General features: G+C 41.6%; 1 protein-coding gene and 1 non-coding gene across 2 annotated transcripts; both read right to left on the minus strand.

The window, feature by feature from the left end:
* Positions 1–2,264: 2,264 nt before the first annotated feature.
* On the minus strand, positions 2,265–2,337 carry trnav-aac. Its single transcript has one exon. It is a non-coding gene; the product is annotated as a tRNA-Val (tRNA).
* Positions 2,338–3,000: 663 nt separating this feature from the next.
* On the minus strand, positions 3,001–5,598 carry LOC118775272 (thymosin beta). Its single transcript, XM_036525103.1, has 3 exons — positions 5,469–5,598; positions 4,373–4,479; positions 3,001–3,234 (listed from the first exon to the last, which is right to left on the minus strand). Exons 2-3 carry the CDS (start codon positions 4,470–4,472, stop codon positions 3,197–3,199), a joined length of 138 nt encoding a protein of 45 aa, XP_036380996.1. The 5' UTR covers positions 4,473–4,479; positions 5,469–5,598; the 3' UTR covers positions 3,001–3,196.
* Positions 5,599–15,236: the final 9,638 nt, after the last annotated feature.

Genomic DNA, 15,236 nt, shown 5'->3' on the forward strand with positions numbered 1-15,236 from the left:
GTACTGCATTTACACTTACATTTAATGTCCAAGATTGGTATTTAGCGACTATCAGATACAGCTGAGAGCACAACTGTACTGAAAACCAGCTTACAGCTGTCCCCAGGACCTGGCTGAAATGCTGCAGGAAACTAACGGTGCATTGTAACCTACTCTGAAGTCAGTCTTGATCAGAATGCCATCGTTATCAAAAGTGGATCACATTGTTCCACACTCCTAGCATAAGCCCTTTGGCAGATGTCCTTTCAACAGAAACAGGTTCTTCTCCGTAGCCAATGCAACATCAAAATGTCTTCATTCGAGACATGTCTGAGCAGCTCACGCTATTTGTGTTGATGGCTTTTGTGAAAAGTATAAAAAAAATCCCTCAGTTGGTACTGAACCCCTCAAGGTCTGGTTTGTATTATCACAAACGCACTTCTTTTGTATTCTTGCCACAGCAAGAATGTCCCATAACTGAAATGCCATTTTGTTTCTTTGAATAAAATTATGCGTTCATTGAAAGCACATTGTGAGTACTCTTCAGGGCTGTAGTGTTGCAAGTTGTCTGAATAGGGCACCTTGAACAGTGTTTGGAATGAAAACATGCTAATGTGTTTCTGTGCACGTTCTGTTCATGTTTTAAGCGTTTCTCCACTGTCAAAGATAGTGTGCATGAATGTACTTGTGACATTAAGAAAACAGAGGTGGGGGGGGGGGTCTTGGGACAGATGTTTTACATTTTAGCTCATCTGCTGTTGACTTTTCCCTTTTACCCCTTCCATGGCTGAAAATTGCATGGCCACATGCATTATTTTAGAGCAGCCACAGCACAGATCCATGCTCATATTGCATGAACACATAAATCCCATTATCCATGTTTACCATCAGCCCACCCAGATGTTGTAAAGATCAGTGGACTTTCACAGCACTTGCTCTTAACTGATCCTCTTAATAAGCACATCGCACCATCAGCTCTCTGATCAGCTCTGATCTCGGGCACAGTGGAACTGGATAAAGGATGCCGGCCTGATTTTTTAAAATGAATTAAATTTGAAACAATAAAAATTATTATAGTTTTGAGTTTCAAAAGCATTCTTTATTATGTTCTTATGCTTAAATGTGCTTAAATATCTCATACAATTCAACCAAGTTTCAATTCAATTCAATTCAGTTTTTTTTACGCATGTGGGTGTTTTTTTAACAGAAGGGGTTTGCACACACTACCATCATTACAAGATATATGTCTTTACAAAAAATGTTTCGCATGTATGTTTTCAGCAGCAAGTAAAGTAAGCCCCAACCACCATTTTTGGTGTATTTGACCCTTGTGGATGCTTTCCAACCACAGTGATAATGTTAAATTCCATTAAGGTGTACATGCATTTGTAATAATTTTTAGTTATTACAAAATGTGTAATAATTCAATATTAGTAATTACTAACAAAAACTACTCTCATAGGTCCTACGTTATGGTTACTGAACGTGATAACCTGAAACTCATAAATGAACTGATGATCTTGAGTATACAGCAGGCACAATGAACCCAGTATCCTGCACTGAAGTTGAAATCTGACAGGAGTGCTGGCATAATCTTCCTAATTTTCAGCCTGGTGACAACCGAGGCATCCAGAGCTTTGAGGTTGACAGTTAGATTGGTGATTCAAACTTCTCTGACTGTGGCTGTGGCAGGCTGAATGCTACCTAGCAGATCAGCTCCTAACTGAACAGACCACCATTATATTGGAACATAAGGTAACCTTATCATCCTATTGGAAAGTACTCAGCTCTTTGCAAGAAATAATAACTACAGTGATGTAGTGGCCAAGAATATTTTAATACATTTGACTATAAAGATAAGTTTGTTTGTTTGGGGCAGTAAACTCTTGATAAAAAAAGGTTAGTTTAAATTGCACTGTAAGAAAAGTAATGATTCTCATTATTGCATTGTTCAAATTGTCACTCCTAACTGGTCATCTCTCCTCATGATACTAGTCTTGCACTTTGTACACAGCCCTTCACTCCTTAACTCCGTAATTCTAGACCGAATTTCTCAGTTCAATCAGGGAGGAGCATGATGTACTGTCGCACAGAAGTTAGTCTTTTAGACCAGCACATGTATATTTCTTTTGTTTAAAACTGTGGCCTGTGTTGCATTTCATTTGTTGTTCTTACAGATATTTGCAGTGTGAAGTTGTTTTTATCACCCATTCCCCAGAAAGTTCGCCCTACGTTATCATATGCCCTTGAGGGTGTATATCAGATGAAATACAAGTTTTAAAAGTTGTTTCCGCCCGGTTTCGAACCGAGGACCTTTCGCGTGTTAGGCGAACGTGATAACCACTACACTACGGAAACTTACATGTTACCGTTGTGTGTTTTACTTTCCCTGTGGTTAACTTATTATGTATGTCTTAAAGCACTAACATTATTGACGGTCCCGAGTTGTATTAGTAGTATGGGTTTTGTTATGAGACGTGGGTGTACCTGTCGGACTCGAATTTCAATGCGTTTGTGATAACGCTTGTTTCTATTCTTTTACTACGCGTTGCAGCTGGAAAAAAAGTCTGACCAGAGCTGTTGACGAGTTTTCATGTAACTGATTCATCAGATGATCGCTTCACGGTAATTGTACGTTGTGGCATGTAGTAACACAAACGTTCTTGTCTGACGTAGTATAAATATTAGTTACCGCTTAATTAAGATAACAGTTTGGTGAGATGTGGGGTCGCTGTGTTTATTTATTTATTGTCATGCCGTCTAGATTCGTATTCGATTATTGCAATGGATATACTGATAGTGCGACCTGCGCCCCCCTCCCCACCACACACGCACACACACACACATACACATACTTATTAATTTACATCACTCGGTTATGATTTTCATAGTTTACCGGAATTCACTTTACAATTCCAGCTATTCTTCCATGTTGTGATTACTCTTCACACACAAAATACAGAGACACACACAGTGGCACACATAGTTAAAGTTTCAGTTTAATGGACATATACAGTGCGGTGACATAGAGGAAAAAGGTACGTTACGCTCCCCCAGTCTGTACCTTTTTCCACTTTATGGAGCAGAAACAGTCCATGTGCTTATGAAAGGGTCACTCTCTTCCCCCATTTGTTTTTCGTATTTGTTTTTCCACCTCACAAGAAGGGGGGATGGTTTGAGTGACAGTTAAGACATCTTGTAAAGACTCTTCCTTTGGTCAAGGTGACGCCTCTCCTTTCCTCTCCTGTTCAATGGCTGAAAAGGAAAAAGCAATACACACTGACTGCCATACAGTTCCTTACTCTACAAGGAAGACTGTGGAGTTAATGCTATAAATTGTGCATATTTCAGTCTTAAATTGCCATCTAAAATTGAACAAGTTGTGTGATAATCCTGAACATTCACATGGTTTTATTCTATAGTTTTTACATTTAAATAAAAACTAGTCTTTCATATAGGTCTGTCAGCAAGTTGGATAATAATAAAGACATACTTCTCTGATCTTTAAACAGATCGATATTCACGTTTTTCCATAATCCACACTGTGGTTCTCCACACATTCTAAACAAGGAAGACTAAATGTGTAGGGGTGAGGCTTTTGCCTGACAGAGATCTGAGCTGGATTTTTTGCTGGAAATTTGAGCAGATGTTCACACATGTTACTTCTGTGTGAAACATGATCACGCTTCAGTGAACTCTGAAACTGGCAGAGAGAGAGAGAGAGAGAGAGAGAGAGATCTCCCTGTTTGAACAATCTGGTCATTACTGCTTATTTGGTCATATGCAGTGTAATATGTCTCTCAATCAGTTAATATTCAGTGCCTCACAGATCATATTTCATGAAAAAAAAACACATAGAGTGGATAGTATCCAAAGGAATGTAAGATAGAGTATGGGAAGAAAGATGCCCTAAAGGTATGCATTTTAGTTAGATAACTCCCTCTTGAGAGGATAATTTTTTTTAAAAAAGACTTTGACCCCAAGGCTTCTCTTTCTGACAGCATGCCTGCAGTAACTGTTCTTGAACCCATAAGCCACACACTATAAATTTAAAATTAGCAGGAAGTCTTCATGTTTTACTGTGGATCTGTACTGTATTGTAGCAAAAGATGCTGATCATGAAAACACACACACACACACACACACACACACACACACACACACACACACAGTGAGGGTAAAAATTGCTGATGATCCTGTTTGCTGACCTGGATATCTGCTGGATATCTGTGAGGGGCAAAAAGCTTCTGATACTAAAGCCACAGATTAAACATGTACAGCACTGGGGAGATGCAGCAGAAATCCACTCATAACTACCTGACACATACATGCCATGGATTTGAACTTGTGGATGCACAAGCAGACAGACAGACAAACAGATAGGCCCACTGACTTTCCTTGGTCGGCAAGGGGTTCTTCTCTTGGGTCTCGGTCTTTTTCAGCTTGGACTTGTCAAAGCTTTCGATTTCCGTCAGGTCGGGCTTGTCAGACATGTTCGCTCTGGGCAGAAAGAGAAAAACAGAGACGAAATGTGTAGCGACAGTCTCGGATAAATACCCTGCTGCAGCAGAGAGCAGAGGCAGGAGAGGGACTGAAACTCAGAGACAAAGTGAATTTCCCAGCTTTTCTCAGATGCTGACAGGGCACTTCTCAGGGGCGAACCATCTCTTTCATTGTACGTTTTATTTGTCACCACCTTTGTCAGAATAACCTCGTCACCGTTACAATGTGTGATGGTAAGCATCGCTGACACGCCTCATGATTCAGCCCAGGCCATGTTCTGGCTCCTAATTTTGATGATGGGGAGGGGGCTGAGCCCTCCCAGTGTGAACAAATCTGCAGACCCCACCTATCGCCCCTTTGCTGCTTCTGCACAACTCATCTGATCTGGCCATCTGACCCAAGGACTGCCTCACTCACTCCATCACTGCAGGTTCTGGTCTCTGTCCTGCCCTTGCCCTGCTCCACCCTTCCCTCCACTCCTGTCCTCTCCTCTCCTCTCCCTTGATAACTTACCCCTAGTTACACGTGTCCCTGGAGCCTCAGCCTGAAGGGAGTCCTGGCAACCTGGCAACCTGTCTCACTGGTGTAGTATCCGTTCACCAGAGCACAGTTCCGACACCCTTCTATCCCCTTGCCTTCGCTATTACTGTCAGAAAATATAATCCCTGTTACTGCAGTATTTCAGCTCATTTCTGCTGTGGAGCTTCAGAGCAGCAGAATAGCAGCAAGGACCACAGGTACCATGCACACCCATGGCACACCCAGAAATGCTGGTGTTTCAGAATTGTTGGGCTAATCAGAGCTCTTGCAGTACGCTAATTTTTGAGTTGTGAAAGCGTGTTCTGAATTAGCATTAGCTCTGATGCTGCTGCAGGGTGTAGTGGAAAAGCGCTAATGCTAAAGACCTCAGCGAGGCAGAGGTTCCGGCTGACAGCAACACGCTTTTTTTTTAAGGATCCTTCTCACGTTCACAGAATTTGTCCTACCGTATTGCAGTGTGTGCCGTTGTATCCAAGAGTCGCCGCAATGGGGGGGGGTGCCTGTGTCCGTCTGTGAGGGTCACGTCTGCGCTGTCTCTGCCTGTGTCTGCCCGCCTTCTGTCTGCTACAGGGCGTGGGATTAAGAGAATGGGGGGTGGGGAGGGGGGGGGGGGGGGCACTGATAGATCAGCCGATGCGCCTCGCTCTCGCTGTTTAATATTCATGCAGTGTGATAGGAGGGGCGGATTTAGAGGGAGAAGCTGCTGATGCAGAGTGGGAAACCTGAGTGTTGCACTGCATTTTGGGGAGAAATGTGTGTGTGTGTGTGTGTGCGTGTGTGTGTGTGTTTATCTGTGGTTTTATGTGTGTGCATGTGTGTATGTTTGTTTGCGTGTGTTTGTAAGTATGTGTGTTGTGGGGTGAAGTAGGAAAGATGTAATAGTTAGAAGGTATGACATAGACTTCCTGGAACAGACAGTGTTTACCAGGGATGAGAGTTGCACCTCACAAGTGCAATGCTGCATGCTGCCGCTACTTACAGGGGACAAGGGAATGCCACAGCAGGGAATCCTGGGATACAGTCTCGTTTCTAATTTTGAAATATGACCCAGTTTTTTGTTTTGTCGACTCTCATTGACCAAATCTGTAGAGAGCTGTGTCTGTGAGAATGTGTGTTTGTGTGTGTGTGTGTGTGTGTGTGTTTGTGCTTTACCAAGCCTTAGTTTACAGTACTGCGCATCACTTTTCTTAAGTTTGGTAGAAAAGCAGGTAAGGCTGAAATTCTTGCTTTTTTAAATGTTGTCATTCCTAAAAGAAAATAGTTGTCTTTTTGCTAGGGCTGCTAGCATTTCTGGTAAATCCTACTTTGTCATGTCCTCCGGGACTTTGTCTGGCTTACAAAGCCTTTTCTTCACAGCACAACAGAACTGCCAAAACATGCATCAATCACAACATACAAAACAGACACGTGGAGATGAGCCAAGCATGGTATATAAATTCTCGACCTCCGCATGTATGTGATATAAATTTTATGAATAAAATGATGAGAGGAAAAACATGCATAACGCTTGAGATGTGTTTCTCGTGGTGGATGGTGGTTAACCATAAATATTCAGGAGGGTGTTGTTCCTGCTCCACCCCATGTCCTCTTTAGACAGCAGGAGTCTCTGCATTCTCTCAGCAGTTTGTGTTTCTCATTGGGTGTTGGGTGTTGGGTGCTGGGTGGCATTCCCACCCGTGACCCCCTGTGACAGCTGCACCACGGTGACCCCATGTGTGGGTGTGTATCACAGCCACAGAGATGGAATGATTCTGCTGCTGTGAGCTGAAGTCACACTGCTGTTTGAGTGTAGCTGTAGTGGACATTGTATGAAGTGCTATGTATCGTTAATGTTTGCCAGAGTACCTTAGTTCTTTTTTGGACTATGTGAACACTTATGAAGGCTTTGGTTGAATGATGATGTATTACTGATGCAGCCCTGTTCCTTGCAGCCCCTATGACATGCCCTGTATGTACCTTGCTGTGATGCATTTGTATGCTACTCAGATGAGAATGTCTTAGTAATTAAGAATGAATAAATGGATGAATGAATGAATGAATGAATGAATGAATACGTAAATAAACAAATAAGGGAGCTATTGTCATTGCTGTCCTGAGCCTTTTAGTCAATGGGTCATCAAAGAAAGTTTTATAAATATATAAGGAGAAAAAATTATAAGGGCATAATAATATAATATTATTTCCTCATAGGAAATAATATCTCCTTATAATTATCCTCATAAGGAGATAGTTGTATAAGGAGATAAGAGATAATATTAATATTATAGTATCAGATAGAGGATAGTATGAGGAGAAAATTGGGAGACTTTCAAAACTACAGAGTCTATCTTGTTACATAAACACATGCTTTGTGCTATTAGTCATTTAGCAATAGAGAGAATATGTGTTGGAGTGTTATTTTATCGTTTTTTCTACTCATATGTGAGTAAAGCTGCATGCACTCTGGCTGTGCCTGCTCTCAGATGATGCTTTAAGGAATGAAGGCGAGGAATAAAACCTGTTAGGACTGTATGCATTTCTGCATGATTGTCAGTCATTATTTACAGTTCCAGGAAACTGAAGCAATTACATGCCATTGACTGAAGGGAGTCTTTTAGGTAGACACTGGCTGAAACAAGCAATATGTTAGGTAGATCCTGATTACAAAACAACTGATATATCATCATGCAAGGACATTACTTGCTACTTTATACTTGTTTTGCTTGCTAAACTGTAGTATGGTGATATATTTTGGATTCTGTGGTCTAATGACTGACGCATGGTAGTATACCTGGCTTCTCTTGTGGTAGGGCTTGAATAGTGTTACTCTCACACTGACACTGCTCTGACACTGTTGCTCATTCAACTTGAATGGATACACTTCTGTTCTTTTGTGCTGGAGGTCGCTCTGGGTAACAGCGTCTGCTTAATGAGTGTAATGTAATGCAATGTAATGTAATGAAAACATGCCCTCATCCAGTCAATACTTATCATTCTCTCAGTGATACTATGATGCTGCAACATGATGACAACATTGGCATAACGTTGCACAAACACTGTGACAACATTAAGTGTTAGCTTAAGTTAACAGAGTTTGGGTACTCTGCTTAAAACGTCAAGGGATCCCTATCTGTTTGTTCTCTCTGCTGTGTTTCGGCTCCAGGGGCTGGCTGCTTTTATCTGTGCTCCGGGTGGGGAGCTGAACATTTTGTAGTGGTCCATTTTCTTCGCGGAGTGGGGGTTAACAATGAAGAGTTGTGTTTTTACAGTCCTTGCCCATTTACCCCTTCCTCAAAAATACCTTGCACCTTTAAAAACATTTTGACAGGTGGAGAGCTACCGCAGAGCAGTGGCGGTATGCAGCCAGCAGATGGAGACAAAGCCCCAGCCTGCTGAGGCCCTTGTGCCTGCAGATAACCGCAGCATGGCAATTAAATGAACTGCAAGACTCCTCTAAATGAAGCCAGTAGCTCCCTGTTTGTCAGCACCCGTGGGCAAAGCAGCTGAGGGGAGGGATTAGAACATGGATGCTGTTTGAAGGATAATGCTCGGAGGGCCTGTTTTCCTGGCACTGGGAAGGGGCTGGCTGACCCTGTGTTCGCAAATTACTCTTTCTTTGTTCCATGGAGTTGAGAAGTGCCTCGGGATTTTTTTGCTCACATTTGACTTTTGCAAGTGTTTGATTAACCGTTTGTTTAGGCCTTCATCCTGTTGCCCTCTCGAGTTCATCAAAGGAGGCTTTTTTTCCAGCATGATTTGAACAAGTCTGGCCCTGTCATGTGACCACATGTGGAATTACGGAGAAAATGCCAGAAGCAGAGTTTGCCTCTTACAAAATATTGAGCATTGATATTTATAGTGCATATTTATAGTGCATATCTGTTAATCTCTGATGGAGAGCCTTCCCATATCCCTCACATGGATTAATTATGCCTTAAAAACAGAAAAAAATATATATATTGTATATACACACAAAATTATGAACATGAAAAGCATCACTTTTGACCTTGCAAATTCTAACTTTTTGCTTTAGATTTCAGTCACACTGTTGGAGCCTGTCGCCATTATTTTTTTTTGTGCTTGCTGCATGAATTCCCCCTCTCTAATGATTCCTACTTTTAAAAAATGTTTAATAGGGAATGATACATTTCCTGCATAATTAAATATGAGACATGTGTTATGGAAAGAACAGGTCAGTCAGCCTTTTTTGACTCAACATTTACCTACAGCCCAGAGTTAATCTTATACTATGTAATGTTTAGACTTCAAGAGCCTCTGATAAGTTCTAAGACATGCTACTCCATGCATTTCTGACTCTATTGTTGCTGTGAAATTAATATATATTGTCTGGTTATGTTTACATGAGTAATGTTTTAAGGAATGGTGGTCTACCTGATTAGTTCCTTTTAACACTGTAAAATACTAAAGTCAAATTTGCAAATGGGCTTCTTTTTGATAAAGACGTTAAATGATTAGCCCCTGATTTTCAGTGTCTGTGTAGGACCTGGAACTAGTCTTGTTTCCCCCCTGTTTACTTTCTACACAGCCTCTATATCTGTTTTGGCAGCTGGTATAAGGTAATCTACAAAGTAGTACCTTACTGTATACTACTAGCGTGCTGCCAAGTATAATCTTATTTCCTTAACAGCTCTATCCTTAAAGACAACTGACTGTAAATGGAAGATCATGGATCATCTCCATGGCCTTAGGTTCAGCCTCCTCAAGTCTGTGGCACACCTCAGCGTTCACTCCAGCAGATTAATTCAGTTGTATGTAACTAACAGGCAAAAGCAACTGAGTTTTAGCGACCTCTAGTGGCCACCATAACTCTTATGACTGAAATACAAACTTTGTAAGCAGTTTCTGTGGTCCTTCTGAGACTCAAAGTTTAAAGTGAACAGCTGCTATGCAGAGGGTCTGATAAGCATTTGTGAAGTTAGCATAAAATTTAAAGCTTTGAAATATGGGCTGGAAGAGGGGAGGAAACACTTTTAAAAAGACAGAGGAAAACAAACTACAAAGTAATCACATTCCACTTGTCAAAAAATAAATAAAATGTCTGCTTCTATGTTTTGAATTTAGTTGCAGCATAAATATTTCACAAGTTATTTGTAGTCACTGAAGTCTTTGAGTTTGCTTTGTCCTCTTTTCTTTTTAAATGTCTTTTTGTAATTAAAGGTTGCCCAGATTGTTCTGTTTCTGAGGGCAGAGTGGTGTCTCTGAGGGAAAACCAGCCTTTGCCATTGGTTGGAGTGTTCTACAGCAGTGGCCTGCGTTTGCCACTACTGTGTTTAATTGGTGTACTTATCGTGGGGCGTTCTTGTCCCTCTAGTGGCAAAATATTTGCTTATTCCAATCCTAAATCAAGACGTTACCCACAAACCGCAGGCAGTCCAATGCATTGAGCAATGGAAGTCCCAAGCCTCTGGTTTATTCTTATCACTCGGCCGGAAACTCTGTAGTGTTTAGTGTTACCACTAGAGGGTGCAAACCAGCCTCTGGCAGTGGAAGCCAAATTCCTTGGTTAATTGTGCAGTTAAGTAATTAGGATAATTGTGCTCTTATAAACCGTGTGAGCACTGTGCTTGTGGAGCTCTGTGATTTGGCTCAGAAACGTGTTTTGTTTTAAAATTTGCTTGTTTGTTGTAAAATCTAATTCCAGTGTCTGTCACATAGAGAGAGGCTCAGGATGAACTCCTTACTGTAGAGAGAAAAGGAGTTGTTTTTTAAAAATGATCATTCAAGGTTCCAGCATTCCAACTCCCCTCGATTTGACATCATCCTTCTAAGGCATTGACACGCATATGCTAGCCACGTAATAAAAATAATACCAATACTAACACTACTACTAACCTCAGTCACCTACTGCATAGTGTCCTCATCACTGCACTGTGGCAATAGTTTAGTTGGGAAGTCTGGCCCCTACTGACCCATCATCACAACATCTACTGTAGCTGTCGAGGTTTTTTTTTTTATTGTTCCAGCAAGTGTCCCCTCCAAGTACTAACTGAGTTCAGTCTCACTTAGTTTTCATGAAAAAGGTACAGAATGGTTATGGCTGCTTTGAAGGTTAAATATTCAGTCAGTCAGATGTCACACATGTCCTACCGTAATGCAATGGCTGGCATTTTATTCTCAGTCCTGGAACTGTAATGAATTCAAAGGAGGGACCCACCTATGGAGGTCCTGGGTTCTCTTGAGGCAAAAGTTTGTGAATTAAGCAAGTACAGTAAGTGCTTCATTCTGGTGTGTTCTCTAGAAATTTGGCACCAACTATTTAACATTTGTTAGTTACTACACTTAGAAATGAAACGCATATTAAAAATAAACTGCACCGTGAAAGAAAATCTGAAACATTTAGCTGACAGACTGAAAGCACCTCACCAGTGGTTGAAGTCTGGAGGTGGAGTAGCAGGAGCCTGGAGTTTGGTAGTTGTCTGTTTGGTTTGGGACACTTAGACTGGGGGTGAAGCTTGAGGGGACTGGTGGCTGAAACTAGCTAGCCAGAGGTGGCACTGAGATGGGCATAGATGGCATGCAGAGTCATCTGGCTGGGCACCGAATCAAGCCTGAGAGAAGTATCTCTCTCTGTGTGTTAGGAAGAGAGAGGCACATTGAGCCTAAACGTCCCAGACCAGCGCAATGACAGCTTATCTGAGTCGTGACGGGGGGGAAAATGTAGTCAAAATCAATTAACACCACCATTCGAATCAGAATGTGGATGCAGTTCCATGATCCGCTGTGAGCTGGGTCCATGGCCTGCATGCCCGGTTCCACCGGGGGGTACTCCATGCCTCTCAGGCAGGGGGAGGAGTGTCGGAGATTTCTCCAGCAAACTGGATTAGAGGGTCAGGAGGGCGGCCTCCTCTGTCAGCATCACCCTGGTTCACCTAACATTGTCGTTGAAAGGCAGTTGCCAAGGAGATTAAAGATTAATTCATACCACTCTCCTGCAGAGTATGCTGGATCCACTTCAGTACACCGATGCTGCAGCAGAGTGTATTTAGTGGCTGTGTAATTGCACCAAAGTGCTCCAAAGTAATATTCAAGCGGTCATTCCCACCTGCAGTTATTAAGCTCTTTAACAACTCGATTTAAGTTGTTGTGAGTTTGAGTTTGAAGGGGCTTTAAGTACAGGGTTTTAGCTTTTTTAATATAAGCATGTTTTATTGATGCTATTTTAATCTGTGTCAGTAATCGTGTCTGTATTTCAGGACAAATAATTTCAAATCAACTGTACAGTATACATGTGTATAGTTCCAGTGAACCAAAAATAATGAAGATTAAAGGAACCCTTCCTGAGTTTTTACTTTATAAATGCATGAAACCAGTCCAGGTTAGGCTGTTACTGAGGCCAGTGTATTGAGGATATAATTCATAGTCTAGCTCTTTGGCTAGTGGCAGCTAATTATTGCTCTCTGAGGAGAGTGCCCAGTCCTGGTGACTGGATTCAGTTCAGCATAATAACTCCAAAAGAGAGTTTTCATTCCTCCCCCTCAAATAACCCTATCCCCGCAGGCAATGTGGGTGTGGCTAATTGGACCCCCTGCGGAAGAGGTGGACAGGAGAGGAGTAAAGGTGATGAACTCCTCAGTGATCTTTAATGCTGGGAAGGTCCAAAAGGAGTGTGAATCTTCAGAAGAATTTATTTTAAAACTCAAACTCAGAATTTACATTTAAAAACATCTTTATTATGGCTAGAAAACAGGATTTCCATACCTCTGATCCAACTTTTTCCCCCGATTTCATTTCATATTTTGTACCACTAGGGGGCGGTAGAAAACCTCTGTAAATCACACTGAGTGAAATTGCAGCTGCCAGTTTTGCTCATGATAATGCCCTGATTGTGGAGCAGTTTGTTTCATTTCTCCTCTCTGCATGAGTCATAACCTCCTGACTTCAGAGTCATTTTCTCCTGACTACAGAGGAGCTTCTGGCTTCCCCCACAAATCTTGTGGCAATACTAGTGAGACCTTTTCAGAGTCAGTCACTCCATCCTCACTTGAACACTAGCAGCTTCCAAAACATGTAAACAGATTTTTCTGTGCCCAGGCTTTTTCCTGCCATGCCTGTTTTCCTGCCTGATATGGTATACATATCTGAGGCTAAGCGGTAATTTAAAGACAATTAGGTTTTGCTTGATTTGTGTGTTCAGCATATATAAATTATTGCTTCTGTTACAGGTGGTATTTCTCCAAATTCTTCTCATCCAGAGGAAAAGCGAGCAATTCGAAAAATGTAAATATCGATCATCATTTTAATCTTCCAGGGCAGGAGCTAGGTTATCTGCTCCTGCCCTCCTGCAATCTTGCAGATTATCTGGAACCATATTTGCAATGTAATTGATTTTTGCAGGATAATCATATTGCATGCTAAAGCTGTGGCCCAGCAGTGGGTTAAGGTTGTTATTATTATTATACAATTTAACTTTACAAGCGTCCTTATATAGGACATTTATTTTCAACCTCTCTAAAGTACCTTCTGTGTTGATATTTACTGAAGCAAATGACTGCCTTGCTCTGGGCTTATGATGGAAGAAACGGACAGAAGAAGCTGAAAGAAGCTAAACTGTCATGCTTTTTCTGTTGCGCTTCTACAGTCTTACCTGACCACTGACCAACAACAGCAGCAAAAAAATATTCCCCACAGTTCCATGCTGACAAAGGGACAGTTATGTTCCAGGGGACTAATTGAACTGTGGTCTTGAGAATTTACAGTCTGAGGAGCCACACCCCCAAGTTGTCCTAGAAACAGAATATTGTAAAAACACAAAAAGTTAGTCGTATTTGATTTGATCATGGGGCATGAATAAAACCCTGTGGCCCTTTGCCAGAGTGCAGGCACAGTGAATGTCAGTGGCACCTCCTTTTTCTGTTCCATTTTCCCTGCTGTTTGGAGCTGGACTCGGCTGACATCTCCCAGCTGTGTTCAGTGGAGCGGGCGGTGATGTTACCCACAATCCTTTCCCCACCTGCACCAACTCCACCCCCTTTCCACTAGTTCTCAAACTGTCATGCACAAAACACTTTCATGCGCATGACACATTCTTAAAGTAAAGGAGTAGACACTTTCTGAAGTGACGACTTTTGCTTTAAAAGAGATTCAGATAAGAGACAAGAAAACATACAACTTTTGTATACAAAGGAGCTTTCACATTTATTGGCAGAAGGTGTAGTTTCGAACATAAATAATAGAACACACTCAGATAATTACTCCACTCAAACAGGAGTTTAAAACAGTGGAATGCAGCACAGTGTTGAGCTTCCAGCGTGGGCGGTGTCTCTAGGAGTGACAGCCACAGCAAATGGGCTCCTTGATTGACAAGACCTGTCCATTAGAGAGTGAACAGTGAAGAGCTCAAAATGCATAGAGAGAGATGTCTATGACTCACTGAGGATGGAGATGCGCTGATGATGTTCTATATATTGACCAGTCAGATATACAAGTCCTCATGTGTCACATTGACAGTTCTGTTTCTCCCATATTCTGATTCTTGAAGGGGTGTGGTCTAAGTACCAGCAGCCGGTTGCACCAGAGGAGAGTAAGGTTGATCGTAAGTTCATCTTAAGTCCAGCTTAAGATGGTAAGTCTATCTTAACCTTACGTTCGGAGTAGCTAGTTTCAAACTAGCGCCACACTGAATTTCGGTTGCACCACGATCACTTAAGATGCAACTTAACTAGTAGTGCGTAAAGCGATCCTTAATCAAAATATTGTCACATTTAATGATGTTACTATCAAGCCAATCAACGGCACCATACAATGTAAACAGGAAATACTGCATTTTCGACAGTTGCTGTGCACAGTAGCCTGCATGTGTCATTGTGCTGTTTCAATTATTCTAGCCTTCCAAGTCAGAGGGAAAAAGGCCTACTCCTGTCAAGTTTGTAATAATAGTCATAGACAATTTTTCCTCTTTTAACCCTTAACATACAAGCCTGTTGATAGCTGCCCAGCTGCCCTACATGAATATACCCCTTTGGGTGTGTGTCTTACAGGGACAGCGGTGTATTTTACAATAAAGTAAAGTAGGCTACTTAACATATTAATTTCTTGTGTGTATTCATTTTGTACCGATGTGCATTTGCTCATTCACTATGGTTTGTGGAGTGTGCTTTCTCTCCAGGTGCTGAAGGTTGTCTAGCAACAAATTTTAACTGAATTAATGGAATAACTTTCGCTGAACAACTAACAAAAGAGCTGCAAACCACATTAAAACTACACAAGAACGAAGA

This window comes from Megalops cyprinoides, chromosome 3 (genome assembly GCF_013368585.1).
Source record: "Megalops cyprinoides isolate fMegCyp1 chromosome 3, fMegCyp1.pri, whole genome shotgun sequence".
NCBI lineage: Eukaryota > Metazoa > Chordata > Actinopteri > Elopiformes > Megalopidae > Megalops > Megalops cyprinoides.